Source organism: Lygodium microphyllum, chromosome 3 (assembly GCF_053477565.2).
Source record: "Lygodium microphyllum isolate KBCC chromosome 3, Lygodium_microphyllum_v1.1.10, whole genome shotgun sequence".
NCBI lineage: Eukaryota > Viridiplantae > Streptophyta > Polypodiopsida > Schizaeales > Lygodiaceae > Lygodium > Lygodium microphyllum.
In genome coordinates, this window is record NC_141137.1 from 104,440,656 (window position 1) to 104,460,632 (window position 19,977).

The window sequence follows — 19,977 nt, forward strand, 5'->3', positions numbered from 1 at the left end:
ATATCATGGATAATTGAAGATGTTTGTAGATTCAAAGCTATGGCCTCATGAAGACCCCATCATCGGCAATGGTAGCTTCCTTGAATATCCTAAGTTGTAGAAATATCGACGACAACAAGATTCTCTTGGAGCCTCAATGATGCAACAAAAACAACAAAGAACCAACAGCAACAATGTCCTAATTTCTTCAATGACAATATTCTTTAGCTTCAACTTTTAATGGTCATCTACTTCTACATGAGGAGCTGTAAATTGCTTCATCAACAAACACACAACTCTTCAATATGTGCAAGTTCTTCAACAACAAGGCATTGTGCTTCACAGTTCTCGGCTCAATCTTCAATCTTCATGGATACACTCCAGTATACAACTCCATGCTTTGAGCCAAGAAAAGATTAACAAACAAAAAAAGAGTGAGAAACGAGAGAGAAAAGGGAAAAAAAAAGGAAAAGGAAAAAAAAGAGAGCAAAAGCTCCACGATTAGTTAGATGCACTCACATTTTCATTACACCTGGGGGTCCTCAAGTTGGATGTGCCTAATGGATTTGGTTGGCTGCCTCCGTCTCTAACCCCCTACCTTTCTCCCACAATTACACGAGGCACATTAAGGTCAAGACATACCTTGTGTGTCTTAGCTCGCTTTAGTTAGACCTATCTCCCCAAGTCATTTACACTTTTTCCATCCCACTTCATTTATTCTAGTGCTACTCACTTAACTTCAAAGCACAAAGGAAAAGTTACTTCACGCAAAAAGGGACCCATTTCATCCACTCCCCCTTGTGTTGATTTTGCGAAGCACCTTGTGCTTCAAGAGCTTATCGAATTGGACTCCACCATCTCCCCAGCAATGTCTCTCTAATAATTTCATTTTCCCTTAACAATGTTTATTCCATCTTCACTAATGCAAGGTTTCTTTGTTAGCCCTCATCAAGAGAAGAATCCATGGAATAGTATTCTAACTAAGTATTAGACTATGTATGCACGTGCATTCATATAATATTTGTACCATAACCTATTTATGATTTCAAATCCTCAAGTGTAGAACAACACTTTAGGCTTGCCTAGAGTTTCACCCATCTCCCAAACCAACAATATTCTATGTCATGTGGACAAATTCAAAACTAGCATTATTTCTTAGGAAGTGAACGTATGAGCGAATTTTATTTTATGAGCACCAAAGTTCCTAGAGACTCATGGGCACTCCCTTCTGCATTGATGATCAACTCTCCCATATTTTGCAAACTTGTCTTTTTTGGTGGGACTTCAAGTTATTTCACCTAGAAGAACAATCGATTTAATACCTCTTTACCAACTTTGACCTTATGTTTCTAACCACATTGTTCTCATTGCCCTCTACCATTGTACTAACAATCTTCCCTATTACCTGTAGCAAAAATACCATTATCATCATCCAGAGTTCTTCATCAATCGTATGTATTACACCCTTGTCAAGCTTACTTCTTCATTGACTATTCCTAGTGTTCCATATCTACCTTTAACGTAAGTACCATGAAATTGACACCTGTCTCGAAGGGAAATAATGTTAACATTGTTTTGTGAAAACTAAAGTCTTAAGGTCAAAGCAAGGTCACATAAAGGTGTCTAATTTATTTGATGGTGGATTATTATTTTGTAAAGCTTCTTTATATTACTTTGGACACTTATGTATTATTGTTGTACTTCATGGATATTAGATTATTATGATTGTATTATTTTTGTGAGAACCAAGCTCACTTCTTCATTGACTATTCCTAGTGTTCCATATCTACCTTTAACGTAAGTACCATGAAATTGACACCTGTCTCGAAGGGAAATAATGTTAACATTGTTTTGTGAAAACTAAAGTCTTAAGGTCAAAGCAAGGTCACATAAAGGTGTCTAATTTATTTGATGGTGGATTATTATTTTGTAAAGCTTCTTTATATTACTTTGGACACTTATGTATTATTGTTGTACTTCATGGATATTAGATTATTATGATTGTATTATTTTTGTGAGAACCAAGCTCACTAATATGCACATTATATTCATCACCTATAGTTGTATTTGTCACACCCATAAGTGTTGCGTGCATTATGCACATGTATTGGTAATTAGATTAACGTAAGCATGATCTAATAAGGCTAAGATATAGGCATGCTTTAAGGAATGATTGGCCAAGATTCTACAAAGGAGATAGGACGCCCAAAAGAGGATGCAAACCTTAATTCCCAGTGGTGGAAACCCTAAAACGAAAAAGAAGCACACATCCTAATTTATCGAGGAACAAATCCTAAAACGCAATGTTCGGCACAAACCATAGCCCTAAAATGATGCACTATCCTAGAGAGATGATCTAACCCTAACCCTAATTTGTGTCTATAGAAGGGCAAGAGGTCTCAATTGTATTTATTCTTTGGATACATCTGTACTATGAAAGCTCTATCAATACATCTATTGAAGCTTCTATTCTCTTCTACGCTATCATCTTATTCTCATTGTTGAGAGAATGGGAGAAAGTGTGTGAAAGGTGTGTTGAGTGAGAAACTAAGGACAGGTGAAGCTCTTCATCATTTTCTTCTTCTCTATTAGCGTCTCAACTTGTTAGTATACTTAGTGGTCAATACAAAGGAACAATAGTATTGGATCATTAAACTATCATCAAGCCTTCAAGCTTTCGAACTACAACACAGAAAGGTAAACTGATGAGTTCACTATACCCTAAAGCTAGTCTTGTGCTCTTGCTTTCTTGATCTGGAGAGAAAGATGCTTGGCTAGTTAGAGCGGAGTATTGAGAGACAAGGTGAGAGATTGTCACGGAAGTGAGTTGCTACTTCTGAAAAAATAGAAGTCTATTAAATGTCCCAATTGTTGTGCATTTAGCCCAACAATATGAAGACCCCAAAGCTTTGTTTATGGTCATGTAAGGTAGCTTATGTGGAAAGGAATATGCATGATCTTCTTCCAAGTAGACAAATCTCATATAGGTAGGTAGTTAGATTATAGAATTGCAACACGATGAAATCTACTAATATTGCCCACAACAAAGTATGCAAACCCCAAAGCTTTGTCTATGGTCTTACAAGGTAGCAAGGCTAGTGTGAAGAGGAACCTATGTAATCCTCTACCAAGTAGACAAATCTCAATTGCATTACATAGGGAGCTTCAAGTTGGCAATCCATCTATCAAGAATGCAATCTTTTTTAGGTGAAGATGCATGTCACAATCTATATCCTTGAGGTTGGTTTCTATGGTCTAGATTGGTTGACTTGCCCAACTTGCAAGTATTGAAGGCCTCAACACTTCGATCAAAGGTATGGGAGCTTATTATTAACCTCATAGATGACATGTTTGATAGGCTCACTATTAACTTGCCTTCAATGAAGAGTCTTTCTATATACACCATCATGGTAGAGATCTATTCTTCCATTATCCACTAACTTCATGGCCCTGAGAGTAGATTCTAGATAACTCCCACATCAACAAGAGCTTCAAGATTTGACTTGTACTTCTTTGAGTGTGTTCTAAAAAAAGCAATCGAAAAAGAGAGGGATCCTATCATGAACAACGAAAACCAATCACAACTTCTATATTTCAAAACATGTTTACTTTCTTGGGTCAATGAGAAATAAGAAATTAAAAAAAATAAGTTCATAGAATTGGAAGTCAACTGATAAAAAATGAGGAATACAAACTACATAAGGCTGTAAAGAGAATAATTCCATGTTCCACAACAACTATTGCTTGGATCCAAAAGAGCTACTTCCCCCTACTGGCAAGACATATTAATTAGTTATCATGTGTCCATGATGTGTATATGTTGTTCTCTTCAAAGCAATTGTAGATGTGTAAATAAATAATATTCATTTTTATGGTACATAAAAAATATCAAGGTATGAGCCACCATCAATTGGATAACATTGCTGCTATCCCAAGAAATGCTTGGTTCAACGAAAAATGAGAACTCCAATGTTACTTACTATCCAGACCATCTTGAAATCTACACTAGATGTGAGAGAGAGAGAGAGAGAGAGAGAGAGAGAGAGAGAGAGAGAGTTGCCACCTCTACAAAATTTCTAAGGTGTATAGGTACATGCTCCAACAAGAATCAGGTGTTTAAAGATAAAGATGGCATCCCAAGTGTTAGTAGCTGATAATTCAAGCGCCGACCATGGACAAGATTAGTTTAAATGAGAGATTACCTGGTATATCCCAGTACAAGGACCCAGTCATGAAAGCTCAAGCTCAGTGACTGTTCCTTTTTCCTTGATATTGACTACTGAAACTCACAATTAGTGGAATGCTACTATGAAGATTTTGTTCATGTTACCACGTATGCTTATAAATCATAGAACAAATTCTACATGCTAGATTGTTTTGAAGTGCTCAATTTAAATGTGCACTGACACTACCTTCATTACTCTAGAACTGACAAGCTGTGGCAACTGTATCAGTCACCTCCAGAACTTGCCTCAAAAAAACATAATTTGCAGGCCCATTATAAAGCAGCCCAGTGCAACCCAAGGGCTCAAGCGCTCTCCTGACAAAGACAGCTTTCAGTGAGAAAATTTCTTCCTTGCCTCTTCTCCCTCCTCTCTCTCTCACTTTCACGTATGACCATTTAACAAAACTATGGTAAGGAAATCACGATCTCTCTCTCTCTCTCTCTCTCTCTCTCTCTCTACAGTTCCTTAAATACTAGTATCAGATTAGGACTTTTCTTTCATTCTGCTGGTGAGATGACATTAGACATGCATGTACTCTAGCATTGTCCCATTGTACACTTATTTTCAGCATTGTCTTGTAAGCCACTTATTTTATTGTTACCTCCACTCTACTAATGACATGACATCAGACATGGACGTACTTTGGATCCTCTCTCTTTTTCTTTTTCGTAATGAGTAATTATATTAGTCACCTGAGAAATACAGGAGTCATGATAGAGTAGCAGATGAAATTGTCATATGCCAAGGAACTAAATCTTCCCTAGAGAGAAGGCCAGCATGCTGAATAAGATCCAACTACCAATGGAGAAAACCCTTCAACCTAGGTCCCACCACAAGTCTCGATGTCAGACAGGTGGGACCATGTCTTCCTAGATAATGGACACGAAATAAATCTGTGGTAGGAAGATTCCACACCAGTAGTACGAAAAGAAAACATTGCCATTCAAAATATGGCGCCCGGAAAGTGACGAGGTGAGAGGCAAACCACCTAATAGTATTCTCCAAAGAAAGACTTTTCATTTTAATGAACTCTTACTAAGCCACCCTTTGATAACAATCAACTTCCACCATGCCCTGCTTTTTATGTAGTCCCCAGACATCATTGCCTTGGTGATCAACCAATGATGGTCTCTAATCAAGAGGGGATAAATCGGGTTAACCAAAGCGCCCTCCAGACAAACAACCCGCAAGTCTCCAATCCTGCCAAGGATGGGGAAGGGTTGTCAGTCTTGCAACTGCATTGAGATCATGCCCCTACAAATCAGGATATCCACAAGGGATCCAAAACACTCGTCGGCTGTATGGAAAGACATCAGTATATACTAGGAGTCAATAGAGTCACATCTGCAATAGACACCAAACCCATACGTGCCATTCAATTGAACTTTGAGCAGTCATCTTGTTTCCCTTCCCAAGAAAGCAGCTAAGACACAGCCAACAATTCAAACTGCAGAAATTAGAATGTTATCTATCCTCCACTAGAAGCCAATTCACCTTGTAAAAGGATAGCCTTCCATGAGCATACCTAATGGGTCAAGAGAATAGACAGAGGAATCAAAAACTAGAAGTCAATTTTGAGTATGTAAAAGCAAGCAATAGAGACCCAGGGCTGATGAACAACACACATGGCTGGAAATAGTGACCAACAGAGAGCAACCACGTGAGTCTCAAAATCCAAGACAGCCCCACCACCCATGCCTTTTGGAGTTCAGATATGGCTTCAAGAAATCCAAGAAATACCAACATGCATAGAATCCTGTTTCCATAGCATGAAACGGATATGCCGTGGGTAAGGTTGTTCAAACTACTCCTAGCCCAAGACAAACAAGGCAACATGGGCAACATAATAGTTTGTGCCACTTTAAGGTGCACACAAAAGGGTAAGCATGAGATTTCCAATAAAGAAACTTAGCATTCAGCTTCCAAGAGATCCATTGCAACATTGTTTGGGGTAAACATCAACACCCAAAGGGCAACCCAAATGCCACATAATATTATTGTGCAGACCCACTTCACCTTGCCACCCCAAAGCCTGTAAATCTAATTCAGTGCAGCTGATGAGAGACGATTTAGTAGCATTAATATAAAGGTCTGAAGCATGACCAAACAAATCCCATGTATAATGCCTTGCGGAGATTTCCACTTTCAATATCGTGAAAGTAACATCAACCAATGCTTGTCCAACAAAATGTTGATTCAATGGAAGGGATAAACCAACCGGCTGCCCAATCAGATGTGACAACATGGTGAGAAGTAGATGGGTAGCAAGGAAAAAAAACAAGGGACTCAAAGAGCAGCCTTGTCTGACCAACCATGCAAGAGTAAGGACATAGTAACACCACCATTCAACATGACACGCAAACACGCATCATTGCTAATAGTGCATATCGACTAAGACGTGTTGCCCAAAACCCATGGTCTACATGAGCTCTGCAGGAAAAGGCCACTCCAAGTAGTCAAAGGCGTTCTCCAAATCCAACTGAACTAGAACAACCTCCTAATCAAAGTGTTGCACATAATCTATGCCCTACATTTAGGATATTATGCAAAATATTCCTGCCCTTAATGAACCCATACTAATGGGGATGCATAATGGTAGGGAGATGCTCATGGAAGCAATTAGTTAGCACCTTCAAGAATATATTGTACATAGTACCCATCAAGAAAATCGATTTGAATGTGTGTGTGTGTGTGTGTGTGTGAGAGAGAGAGAGAGAGAGAGAGAGAGAGAGAGAGAGATGAAGTGAAACAAAATGATACATTAACCTACAAAAGGCCAAAATGACCTATAAGACCATGAGTTACAACCATCTATGTGATGCTACAACTGTCTGAAAAAGAATAGTAAATGTAAATGGATAGTAGAAGAAAGCTATAAGCTATAATCTATAAGCTAATGATAAAAGGAGAAACCCTAGCTAATACAATCCATAGTGATAAAACTTGACGTACAAAAGCCGCGACTAGGAGTATTGTGGAGGTACATAAGGCCTAGCTCAAACCCAAGCAATGATCTCCCACATCCACACATCCATGTGCCACTGACGTCTATGTCATGGTCTAGGATGTCTACCATAATATAGGTTAGCTTTCAAGGGTGATGAGCAATGCAATATGGACAAATAATCTGTAGTTGTTTTTCAAAGACAAGCCATCCTTATAGTAGCAATATCAAACTATCATCATTGTGAAATCTCAGATCACAAAGATGGAAAAATAAATATGGGAAATCAAGTGTAATTTGTGTGTGTGTGCATGCGCGCGCATGTGTGTATACAACTAACTGACATAAATAGACAATGTGGATGCCATTCGATGTGCCCCAAATATGCACAAAAGTGTGGGTTTGAGAATGATCAACACTAACATCAATGTCCTCTTCAAGGCACATTAGCATTGGCTTGATCGCCCCAAGGCTTGGGTCCATGCTCTTATATATTGTCACTGTATAATTAATGTACGATCACCTTATCCATCATCTGAGAGAGGGTGAGCTTTGTACATATCATGTGTTTAGGCACTCTCTAGTGGGAACTTTATTGTGCATTTACTTGAGTATTTTAGTGGGTAGTTGGGCAGCATATTTATCAATGTGAGCGACTGCATTCTATTGGCCAACCTGATTCATTATGGCTGCTTGTATGTTGGCCAACCTTGTAATATTTCCACGCAATAAAAGTTAGTTGGTTAGTTCGAAAGTTAGTTAGTCAGTTAATAAGTAAGTAAGATTACAAACTAAAGACTAACTAAGGCAAAAACTAACTAACGTAAATAGCTAATAATTTTTATTTAATTAAAAATATTTTATTTAAAAAAATCGAGAGTCATAAATCCGATATTTTCCTCGGATTAACAAGGACCATAGCCACCCTTCACGGAAGTTACAACGTGAATGAGACTTATAAGCCATATTAATCGCTAGTATTAATATGTATAGTATGGATGGTCCAAAAATATTAGATTTTAGGCAAAACTAGTATATTCTAGATATTTTAGATATTATTCTAAAAAGATAGAACTGGATGTCATTTAGAAGAAAAGATAAGTGATGTTTTAGTTAGTTTTAGAAATTTTATAAAAAGAAAAAAATTAAAAAAAAGTGATTGGCGAAATTGCGCGCGCCACGATCGCAGTCTACAAGTAGTAGATAGCACTTCGAACAGGGAGAGAAAGGAGTGACCTGAAAGCTTTCTAAGCAAGTATCTTGGGAACTTTACCCCCCTTTTGGAACCAATGCAACCATCAAATTTTATGATCTGAGCATCAGATCACTGATTTTTCCAAGAGTTCCTCCACTCTTGTTTTCAGCCTTATCCCCTCCTCTCTAATTCATTATAAATATGAGGCGTATGAGACTCAAGGGAGCATAAGGAGACCCCGAGAGGATGCGAGAGACAGGTAGAGAGAAGGATACCCCTCCAAGAGATTGTGAAAGAGAGCGAGAGAGAGAGAGAGAGAGAGAGAGAGAGAAGAGTTACCCCAAGAGACTGCACAATTCCCTCTATCTCGATCCTCGACTTAGCCATTTTCTCTTACACTCTCCTATCTCGAATCTATTTCACCTTCTTAATCTCTTGAGTCTACTTGTGGACGATGGCCTTCAAGCGAAGAATGTCGCGTGCGGATGACAATCCTACAATCAGCAACGAAGCTTTGAGCGAAGGCATCACTATCAATCCAATTGCAGTACCGGTCATAAGCAATGTATTTCTAAATTGATAGGTGCTTGCTTTGATTGTTGTATGAGATACATTAAGCCCATGCTATGATGTATGAGAATAGGTCATGGGAAGGGATATGCCTCTTCTCACATCTTCGAAAGATGGAGTTTGCAAAGTGCATGTATTAAGGAAATTAATTGCACTTACTTGCGTATGGCTTATTCATTGATAAAGCAATCGATCAGGGGTTATGAATAGCATAATCGTAAAAAAGAATGACACTAAGAATTATGCATACAAGTATTAAGAAAATTTTGCATAGAATCACTCTTTGATCCCAAGGGAGAGAGTGAAAACGCGATGAAATTATTATCGCGTCTATTCTTGTATTGTTTGAGAAAAATACAATTAGTTTTGTTGGTTGATTAAACAACACTCTAAATGTTTTTCTTTTAATCAATTGATTGTTGCATTGTGATTTGGATAAATATTTCAAGGCTTGTGTTGATGGCAAATGCATGGCATGGGTTGTCAAAAGATGACGTACCAACGAGACAGTAGGGTTTGCGGGAAGGAACATGGAGTGAACTCGGCAAACATGGAGGAGAGAAGGGAAAAGAAAACTCTAATGAATGGAATGATGAAGTTCTGAATCATGGAGTGAATATGATACAAGGGAACAAGGGTGCGGTAGCATAAGGAAGATGATGAAAAAAGGCACGAACCACGAACCGCAATGTCCTCTTGAAGGGGTGTGAGGTTAGTGGAGAGGCTAGAGAGAAAAGGTGATGGATTGAATGAATCAGCCGTTAGGAATGAATGAGAGAGTGGCCTATAAATAGGCACAGTCAGTCTAGGATGGCGCCCCTTTTTGGGGTTGCAAACCCTAAATGCAAAATGCAGAAACACAAAAACGCAAACTGCGGATGAAGGGTTTCTCAACACCCCCTCTTAGGTCCAAAAAGGGGAACAAAAGAAGAGTGAGGTGGAGATGCAACGCTACACGCTTAAGAATGCTCATGCAGCAGGTGCCACGTTGACAGTGTCCCTCGTGGGGAAATTGTTCACTTGCCCAAGCGCCCTAGTATAAAGACGATGAAATCATGCAATGCATAGGAGGAATGTTGGACTTTGTGCGGTGCCGAGAACCATAAGGATATGCCCGTACTCGATCTCAAGAGGTGGCTACATGCTAACCAAGTAACCAAGGCAAGAAGAAGTAGAGGATCCCTAAGGTCCAAGATTTCCACCGGAAAGGGAACCTGCAATAAAGAATAGTAGACAGAGTGAATTGGAGAACCCGAAACTTAACCTCAAGAGAGAAGCTACTAGCTTTGTGCATCCATGCTGAAAGGAATACGAAGGTCTCGTCACCAAGTCGCGGCTGAACCTCCAAGGTCCCGATCTAGGTGGTACTTGAAGATCCCGGGTATCAGTAGAAGAGATGACTGGTCGAAGACAACCACCCCAAGAAAGTAGACGATGGGTAAAGAACTTCATGTGGAGTAGTTTTCCCCTCTAAGGTGGGAGGTGGAGGGGCCTCCACTGAAGTCGAAGAAGAAGTAGATGCCTCCTCTGAGGGCAAAGAAATAACATCTCCCTCTGAAGTAGATAGAGAATCCAAAAACTCATGAATTACGGACTCCGAAATGTCTGATGACGAAGGAGGTGCTGCCAGTCGTGCCGAAGAGCTCCCAAAGATAGCCTCTCGAACTTGAGGAGTCGAGGGTGGGAAAGGGTAGGGCTTAGAATGAGCAAGAGGTAGGCAACAGTTGCTGTCTCTCAGTGGAACAGATTGGGTAGCCGAAGAAGAGAAAGGAGTCGAGCAGTCACTGTCTCTCAAAGGAGCAAACTGACGAGGAGACGGTATCAAACAATCACTGTCTCTCGATGGAGCGGACTGCAGAACCGTGGGCTGTGGAAGCCACTGTACATGAAAATAAGTGGGAGAAGATTGCCGCTGGCATTGCAACAATCTCCAAGAGGTCGTAGTGCCAATTGATCCTCCATGTGCTCGAAAGGACTTGGTGCGCATCGGATGAGTCTTATTGCCCTGAGCATAGTACTCTGATAGCCGATGCAAAATAATCTCTGTGGCCCAAAAAGGAGAGGTGGCATAAGAAGTGCCTAGTGGAAGATGCATATACTCCAGAGGGGTGGGGAGCAAAGGTCGAAGTCGGCAAGTATCGGTGGTGTGGCCGGTGATGCCACAGTAGAAGCACCCAGTAGTCTGGTCATCTTTTGGTAAAGAAGCCATAGATACCAGTGTGCCTTGCTGAAGAAGGAAGAGATCAACCTCCATGAACCATGAACCAGCAATGTCCGCCTCAAGGGGTATGAGGGTAGTATGAAGCACGAACCGCAATGTTTGCCTCAAGGGGTGGGAGGCTAGTGAAAGGGCTGGAAGTGAGCTGCCAATGGGAGGAGGATGCAACCAGCAGTAAGAGGCTGAAATCTGCAAAAACGAGATTTTGATGCAACGGAAGAAGAAGAAAACTGGATGTTGAACCCGCCACCGGTCTTTACCTTCACTGGAGTGGAAGATCTTTGTCGTTGTTTGAGCAGATCCAGCTCTGATATCACGTCAAAAGATGACATACCACTGAGACAGTAGGTTTTGCGGGGAGAAACACGGAGTGAACTCGGCAAACATGGAGAAGAGAAGAGAAGAGAGAAGAAAACTCTGATGAATGGAATGATGAAGTTCTGAATCATGGAGTGAATATGATACAAGGGAACAAGGGTGTCGTAGCATAAGGAAGATGTTGAAGACAGCCACAAACCACGAACCGCAATGTTCTCTTGAAGGGGTGTGAGGGTAGTGGAGAGGCTGGAGAGAAGAGGTGATGGACTGAATGAATCAACCGTTAGGAATGAATGAGAGAGTGGCCTATAAATAGGCACAGTCAGTCTAGGATGGCGCCCCTTTTTGGGGTTGCAAACCCTAAATGCAAAACACAAAAACACAAAAACGCAAACTGCGGGTGAAGGGTTTCTCAACACCCCCTCTCAGGCCCAAAAAGGGAAACAAGAGAAGAGTGAGGTGGAGATGCAATGCTACAATACGCTCAAGAATGCTCATGCAACAGGTGCCACTTGGACAGTGTCCCTCGTGGAGAAATTGTTCACTTACCCAAGCCCCCTAGTACAAAGATGATGAAATCATGCAATGCATAGGAGGAATGTCGGACTTTGTGTGGTGCTGAGAACCACAAGGATATGCCGGTACTCGATCTCGGGAGGTGGCTCCATGCTAACCAAGTGACCAAGGCAAGAAGAAGTAGAGGACCCCTAAGGTCCAAGATTTCCACCGGAAAGGGAACCTGCAATAAAGAATAGTAGACAGAGTGAATTGGAGAACCCGAAACTCAACCTCGAGAGAGAAGCTACTAGCTTTGTGCATCCATGCTGAAAGGAATACGAAGGTCTTGTCACCAAGTCGCGGCTGAACCTCCAAGGTCCCGATCTAGGTGGTACTTGAAGATCCTGGGTATCAGTAGAAGAGATGACTGGTCGAAGACAGCCACCCCAAGAAAGTAGACGATGGGTGAAGAACTTCATGTGGAGTAGGTTTCCCCTCTAAGGTGGGAGGTGGAGGGGCCTCCACTGAAGTCGAAGAAGAAGTAGATGCCTCCTCTGAGGGCAAAGAAATAACATCTCCCTCTAAAGTAGATAGAGAATCCAAAAACTCATGAATTACGGACTTCGAAATGTCTGATGACGAAGGAGGTGCTGCCAGTCGTGCCGAAGAGCTCCCAAAGGTAGCCTCTCAAACTTGAGGAGTCGAGGGTGGGAAAGGGTAGGGCTTAGAATGAGCAAGAGGTAGGCAACAGTTGCTGTCTCTCAGTGGAACAGATTGGGTAGCCGAAGAAGAGGAAGGAGTCGAGCAGTCACTGTCTCTCGAAGGAGTAAACTGACGAGGAGACGGTATCAAACAATCACTGTCTCTCGATGGAGCGGACTGCAGAACCGTGGGCCGTGGAAGCCACTGTACATGAAAATAAGTGGGAGAAGACTGCCGCTGGCATTGCAACAATCTCCAGGAGGTCGTAGCGCCAATTGATTCTCCATGTGCTCGAAAGGACTTGGTGCACATCGGATGAGTCTTATTGCCCTGAGCATAGTACTCTGATAGCCGATGCAAAATGATCTCTGTGGCCCAAAAAGGAGAGGTGGCATAAGAAGTGCCTAGTGGAAGATGCATATACTCCAGAGGGGTGGGGAGCAAAGGTTGAAGTCGGCAAGTATCGGTGGTGTGGCCGGTGATGCCACAGTAGAAGCACCCACTAGCCTGGTCATCTTTTGGTAAAGAAGCCATGGATACCAGTGTGCCTTGCTGAAGAAGGAAGAGATCAACCTCCATGAACCATGAACCAGCAATGTCCGCCTCAAGGGGTATGAGGGTAGTATGAAGCACGAACCGCAACGTTTGCCTCAAGGGGTGGGAGGCTAGTGAAAGGGCTGGAAGTGAGCTGCCAATGGGAGGAGGATGCAACCAGCAGTAAGAGGCTGAAATCTGCAAAAACGAGATTTTGATGCAACGGAAGAAGAAGAAAAGTGGATGTCGAACCCGCCACCGGTCTTTGCCTTCACTGGAGTGGAGGATCTTTGCCGCTGTTTGAGCAGATCCAGCTCTGATCTCACGTCAAAAGATGACATACCACTGAGACAGTAGGGTTTGCGGGGAGGAACACGGAGTGAACTCGGCAAACATGGAGAAGAGAAGAGAAGAGAGAAGAAAACTCTGATGAATGGAATGATGAAGTTCTGAATCATGGAGTAAACATGATACAAGGGAACAAGGGTGTCGTAGCACAAGGAAGATGTTGAAGACAGCCACGAACCACGAACCGCAATGTTCTCTTGAAGGGGTGTGAGGGTAGTGGAGAGGCTGGAGAGAAGAGGTGATGGACTGAATGAATAAACCGTTAGGAATGAATGAGAGAGTGGCCTATAAATAGGCACAGTCAGTCTAGGATGGCGCCCCTTTTTGGGGTTGCAAACTCTAAATGCAAAACGCAGAAACACAAAAACGCATACTGCGGGTGAAGGGTTTCTCAACACCCCCTCTCATGCCCAAAAAGGGGAACAAGAGAACAGTGAGGTGGAGATGCAATGCTACAACACGCTTAAGAATGCTCATGCAGCAGGTGCCACTTGGACAGTGTCCCTCGTGGAGAAATTGTTCACTTGCCCAAGCCCCCTAGTACAAAGATGATGAAATCATGCAATGCATAGGAGGAATGTCGGACTTTGTGTGGTGCTGAGAACCACAAGGATATGCCCATACTCGATCTCGAGAGGTGGCTCCATGCTAACCAAGTGACCAAGGCAAGAAGAAGTAGAGGATCCCTAAGGTCCAAGATTTCCACCGGAAAGGGAATCTGCAATAAAGAATAGTAGACAGAGTGAATTGGAGAATCCGAAACTCAACCTCGAGAGAGAAGCTACTAGCTTTGTGCATCCATGCTGAAAGGAATACGAAGGTCTCGTCACCAAGTCGCGGTTGAACCTCCAACGTCCCGATCTAGGTGGTACTTGAAGATCCTGGGTATCAGTACAAGAGATGATTGGTCGAAGACAGCCACCCCAAGAAAGTAGACGATGGGTGAAGAACTTCATGTGGAGTAGGTTTCCCCTATAAGGTGGGAGGTGGACGGGCCTCCACTGAAGTCGAAGAAGAAGTAGATGCCTCCTCTGAGGGCAAAGAAATAACATCTCCCTCTGAAGTAGATAGAGAATCCAAAAACTCATGAATTACGGACTTCGAAATGTCTGATGACGAAGGAGGTGCTGCCAGTCGTGCCGAAGAGCTCCCAAAGGTAGCCTCTCGAACTTGAGGAGTCGAGGGTGGGAAAGGGTAGGGCTTAGAATGAGCAAGAGGTAGGCAACAATTGCTGTCTCTCAGTGGAACAGATTTGGTAGCCGAAGAAGAGGAAGGAGTCGAGCAGTCACTGTCTCTCGATGGAGTGGACTGCAGAACCGTGGGCCGTGGAAGCCACTGTACATGAAAATAAGTGGGAGAAGACTGCCGCTGGCATTGCAACAATCTCCAGGACGTCGTAGCGCCAATTGATTCTCCATGTGCTCGAAAGGACTTGGTGCACATCGGATGAGTCTTATTGCCCTGAGCATAGTACTCTCATAGCCGATGCAAAATGATCTCTGTGGCCCAAAAAGGAGAGGTGGCATAAGAAGTGCCTGGTGGAAGATGCATATACTCCAGAGGGGTGGGGAGCAAAGGTTGAAGTCGGCAAGTATCGGTGGTGTGGCCGGTGATGCCACAGTACAAGCATCCAGTAGTCTGGTCATCTTTTAGTAAAGAAGCCATGGATACCAGTGTGCCTTGCTGAAGAAGGAAGAGATCAACCTCCATGAACCATGAACCAGCAATGTCCGCCTCAAGGGGTATGAGGGTAGTATGAAGCACGAACCGCAATGTTTGCCTCAAGGGGTGGGAGGCTAGTGAAAGGGCTGGAAGTGAGCTGCCAATGGGAGGAGAATGCAACCAGCAGTAAGAGGCTGAAATCTACAAAAACGAGATTTTGATGCAACGGAATAAGAAGAAAAGTGGATGTCGAACCCGCCACCGGTCTTTGCCTTCACTGGAGTAGAGGATCTTTGCAGCTGTTTGAGCAGATCCATCTCTGATCTCACGTCAAAAGATGATATACCACTGAGACAGTAGGGTTTGCGGGGAGGAACACGAAGTGAACTCGGCAAACATGGAGAAGAGAAGAGAAGAGAGAAGAAAACTCTGATGAATGGAATGATGAAGTTCTGAATCATGGAGTGAATATGATACAAGGGAACAAGGGTGTCGTAGCATAAGGAAGATGATGAAGACAGCCACGAACCACAAACCGCAATGTTCTCTTGAAGGGGTGTGAGGGTAGTGGAGAGGCTGGAGAGAAGAGGTGATGGACTGAATGAATCAACCGTTAGGAATGAATGAGAGAGTGGCCTATAAATGGGCACAGTCAGTCTAGAATGGCGCCCCTTTTTGGGATTGCAAACCCTAAATGCAAAACGCAAAAACACAAAAACGCAAACTGCGGGTGAAGGGTTTCTCAACACTCCCTCTCAGGCCCAAAAAGGGGAACAAGAGAAGAGTGAGGTGGAGATGCAATGCTACAACATGCTCAAGAATGCTCATGCAGCAAGTGCCACTTGGACAGTGTCCCTCGTGGAGAAATTGTTCACTTGCCCAAGCCCCCTAGTACAAAGATGATGAAATCATGCAATGCATAGGAGGAATGTCGGACTTTGTGTTTTGCTGAGAACCACAAGGATATGCCCGTACTCGATCTTGGGAGGTGGCTCCATGCTAACCAAGTGACCAAGGCAAGAAGTAGAGGACCCCTAAGATCCAAGATTTCCACCGAAAAGAGAACCTGCAATAAAGAATAGTAGACAGAGTGAACTGGAGAACCCGAAACTCAACCTCGAGAGAGAAGCCACTAGCTTTGTGCATCCATGCTGGAAGGAATACGAAGGCCTCGTCACCAAGTCGCGGCTGAACCTCCGAGGTCCCGATCTAGGTGGTACCTGAAGATCCTAGGTATCAGTAGAAGAGATGACTGGTCGAAGACAGCCACCCCAAGAAAGTAGATTATGGGTCAAGAACTTCATGTGGAGTAGGTTCCCTCTCTAAGGTGGGAGGTGGAGGGGCCCCCACTGAAGTCGAAGAAGAAGTAGATGCCCCCTCTGAGGGCAAAGAAATAACATCCCCCTCTGAAGTAGATAGGGAATCCAAAAACTCATGAATTACGGACTCTTAAATGTCTGATGACGAAGGAAGTGCCGTCGGTTGTGCCGAAGAAGGTATCCGGGGTGCCGAAGAGCTCAGCCTCTTGAACTTGAGGAGTCGAGGGTGGGGAAGGCTGGGGCTTAGAATGAGCAAGAGGTAGGCAATAGTTCTTGTCTCTCAGTGGAGCAGATTGGGTAGCCAAAGAAGAGAAAGAAATCGAGCAGCCATTGTCTCTCGAAGGAGCAAACTGACGAGGAGACGGTATCAAACAATCATTGTCTCTCGGTGGAGCGGACTGTAGAACCGTGGGCCGTGGAAGCCACTGTACCTGAAAATAAGTGGAAGAAGACTGGTGCTAGCATTGCAACAATCTCCAGGAGGTCATAGTGCCAATTGATCCTCCATGTGCTCGAAAGGACTTGGTGCGCATCGGATGAGTCTTATTGCCCTCAGCATAGTACTCTGATAGCCGATGCAAAATGATCTCTATGGCCCAAAAAGGAGAGGTGGCATAAGAAGTGCCTAGTGGAAGATGCATATACTCCAAAGGGGTGGGGAGCAAAGATCGAAGTCGGCAAGTATCGGTGGTGTGGCCGGTGATGCCACAGTAGAAGCACCCAGTAGTCTGGTTATTTGTTGGTAAAGAAGCCATGGATACCAGTGTGCCTTGCTGAAGAAGGAAGAGATCAGCCACCATGAACCACAAACCAGCAATGTCCGCCTCAAGGGGTGTGAGGGTAGTATGAAGCACGAACCGCAATGTTTGCCTCAAGGGGTGGGAGGGTAGTGAAAGGGATGGAAGCGAGCTACCAGCAGTGGGAGGAGGATGCGACCAGCAGTAAGAGGCTGAAATCTGCAAAAACGAGATTTTGATGCAGCAGAAGAAGAAAAGAAGTGGATGCCGAACCCGCCACCGGTCTTTGCCTTCACTGGAGTGGAGTATCTTTGCCGTTGTTTGAGCAAATCCAGCTCTAATATCACGTCAAAAGATGACGTACCAGTGAGACAGTAGGGTTTGCAGGGAAAAATACGAAGTGAACTCGGCAAACATGGAGAAGAGAAGAGAAGAGAGAAGAAAACTCTAATGAATGGAATGATGAAGTTGTGAATCATGGAGTAAATATGATACAAGGGAACAAGGGTGCTGTAACACAAGGAAGACGATGAAGACAGCCACGAACCACGAACCGCAATGTCCTTGTGAAGGGGTGTGAGGGTAGTGGAGAGGCTGGAGAGAAGAGGTGATGGACTGAATGAATCAGCCGTTAGGAATGAATGAGAGAGTGGCCTATAAATAGGCACAGTCAGTCTAGGATGGCGCCCCTTTTTGGGGTTGCAAACCCTAAACACAAAACGCAGAAACACAAAAACGCAAACTACGGGTGAAGGGTTTCTCAACACCCCCTCTCAGGCCCAAAAAGGGGAATAAGAGAAGAGTGAGGTGGAGATGCAATGCTACACGCTCAAGAATGCTCATGCAGCAGGTGCCACTTGGACAGTGTCCCTCGTGGGAAAATTGTTCACTTACCCAAGTCCCTTGGTACAAAGATGATGAAATCATGCAATGCATAGGAGGAATGTCGGACTTTGTGTGGTGCCGAGAACCATAAGGATATACCTGTACTCGATCTCGGGAGGTGGCTCCATGCTAACCAAGTGACTAAGGCAAGAAGAAGTAGAAGACCCCTAAGATCCAAGATTTCCACCAAAAAGGGAACCTGCAATAAAGAATAGTAGACAAAGTGAATTGGAGAACCCGAAACTCAACCTCGAAAGAGAAGCCACTAGCTTTGTGCATCCATGTTGGAAGGAATACGAAGGCCTCGTCACCAAGTCGCGAGGTCCCGATCTAGGTGGTACCTAAAGATCCTGGGTATCAGTAGAAGAGATGACTGGTCGAAGACAGCCACCCCAAGAAAGTAGACGATGGGTGAAGAACTTCATGTGGAGTAGGTTCCCCCTCTAAGGTGGGAGGTGGAGGGGGCCCCCACTGAAGTCGAAGAAGAAGTAGATGCCCCCTCTAAGGGCAAAGAAAGAAGAGAAGAGAGAAGAAAACTCTGATGAATGGAATGTTGAAGTTTCGATGGGCGAAATCCTCGACAGGTCTGTCCTACAGCAGGGTGGTCCCAGAGAACTAGGAGGCTTCTCACAAGGATTTATCGCCGTTCGACTTTAGGTATTGTTAAGTTAGAACCCGATTCATGCCGTTTTAGGGGACCGGAATGGGACTATGCCCTACGGGCAGAGAGGTTGAGTGGCGCATCCCTCTCGTTTCCCATTCTCTTTAAACCAAGTGCGGTATGGATGTGCTTCAGATTGGGTATCTCTGCATAAAGTAGGATGTCCAAAATCTGATGTTAGAATGCTGTTAGGAGACATTGGCCCTAGGAACCCAGATTTCAGGTCGATCTGAGTGGGTTCGGCCGTGGACGTTCCCTTGCGAGGTGGACTTGGGAAACCCTAGGCAACAAACCCCGTGACATTCCATGGGAGTGCCGGGTGGCGTCGCTTAGACTCGTCTCCCGATGGACTGCTAAAAGCGTGTCGGGATAGCAAATAGGCGAGCACGTTACAGTTGGTATCAGAGCAAAACTTCATGATGATGCGTGATTGATTAATATTTGGTTCATAGACATATCCTAAACAGAAATAACCTGAGTGGTATGACATGATTGTCAGGCACCTTCTGCACCCACAAATGCTGACATGCAAGAGAAGAAATTCCTTCTCAAGCAAATTAAGGCATCCGAATTTGATGGAGAAGGGATAGACGTCGTAGTAGAGGCGGAGATATGGATTGAGTCAATAGATGACTATTTCTCTGCTTCGGGAAAAAGTTCTACTAATCAAGCAATAATAGCCAAGTTGACCGGAATTGGATTTATCAAATACAATAGGTTGTTTCAAAAGATTACATGCTTATGAGTAATCAGAGTAGCACAATGAAACTGCGGTGGGCCCATGGGCCATAACCCACAGGTTCCAAAATGATACCCTCAGTTTCTCTCAAGATGAGGACATCTCAATTTCTCTAAGGAGAGGAGGATGTAATATTTCCACGCAATAAAAGTTAGTTGGTTAGTTCGAAAGTTAGTTAGTCAGTTAATAAGTTAGTAAGATTACAAACTAAAGACTAACTAAGGCAAAAACTAACTAACGTTAATAGCTAATAATTTTTATTTAATTAAAAATATTTTATTTAAAAAAATCAAGAGTCATAAATCAGATATTTTTCTCGGATTAGCAAGAACCATAGCCACCCTTCACGGAAGTTACAACGTGAACGAGACTTATAAGCCATATTAATCACTAATATTAATATGTATAGTATGGATGGTCCAAAAATATTAGATTTTGGGCA

General features: G+C 43.3%; 1 protein-coding gene across 1 annotated transcript in view; it reads right to left on the reverse strand.

Annotated features, from left to right (window-relative positions):
• Positions 1 to 4,160: 4,160 nt before the first annotated feature.
• Positions 4,161 to 19,977, reverse strand: part of LOC148038699 (kish-A-like protein) — a 34,984-nt gene continuing 19,167 nt past the window's right edge. The window contains exon 4 of the mRNA XM_087675461.1: positions 4,161 to 4,519. Within this exon, the coding sequence (XP_087531587.1) occupies positions 4,452 to 4,519 (68 nt within the window). The 3' untranslated portion in view covers positions 4,161 to 4,451. The remainder of the gene's footprint in view (positions 4,520 to 19,977) is intronic.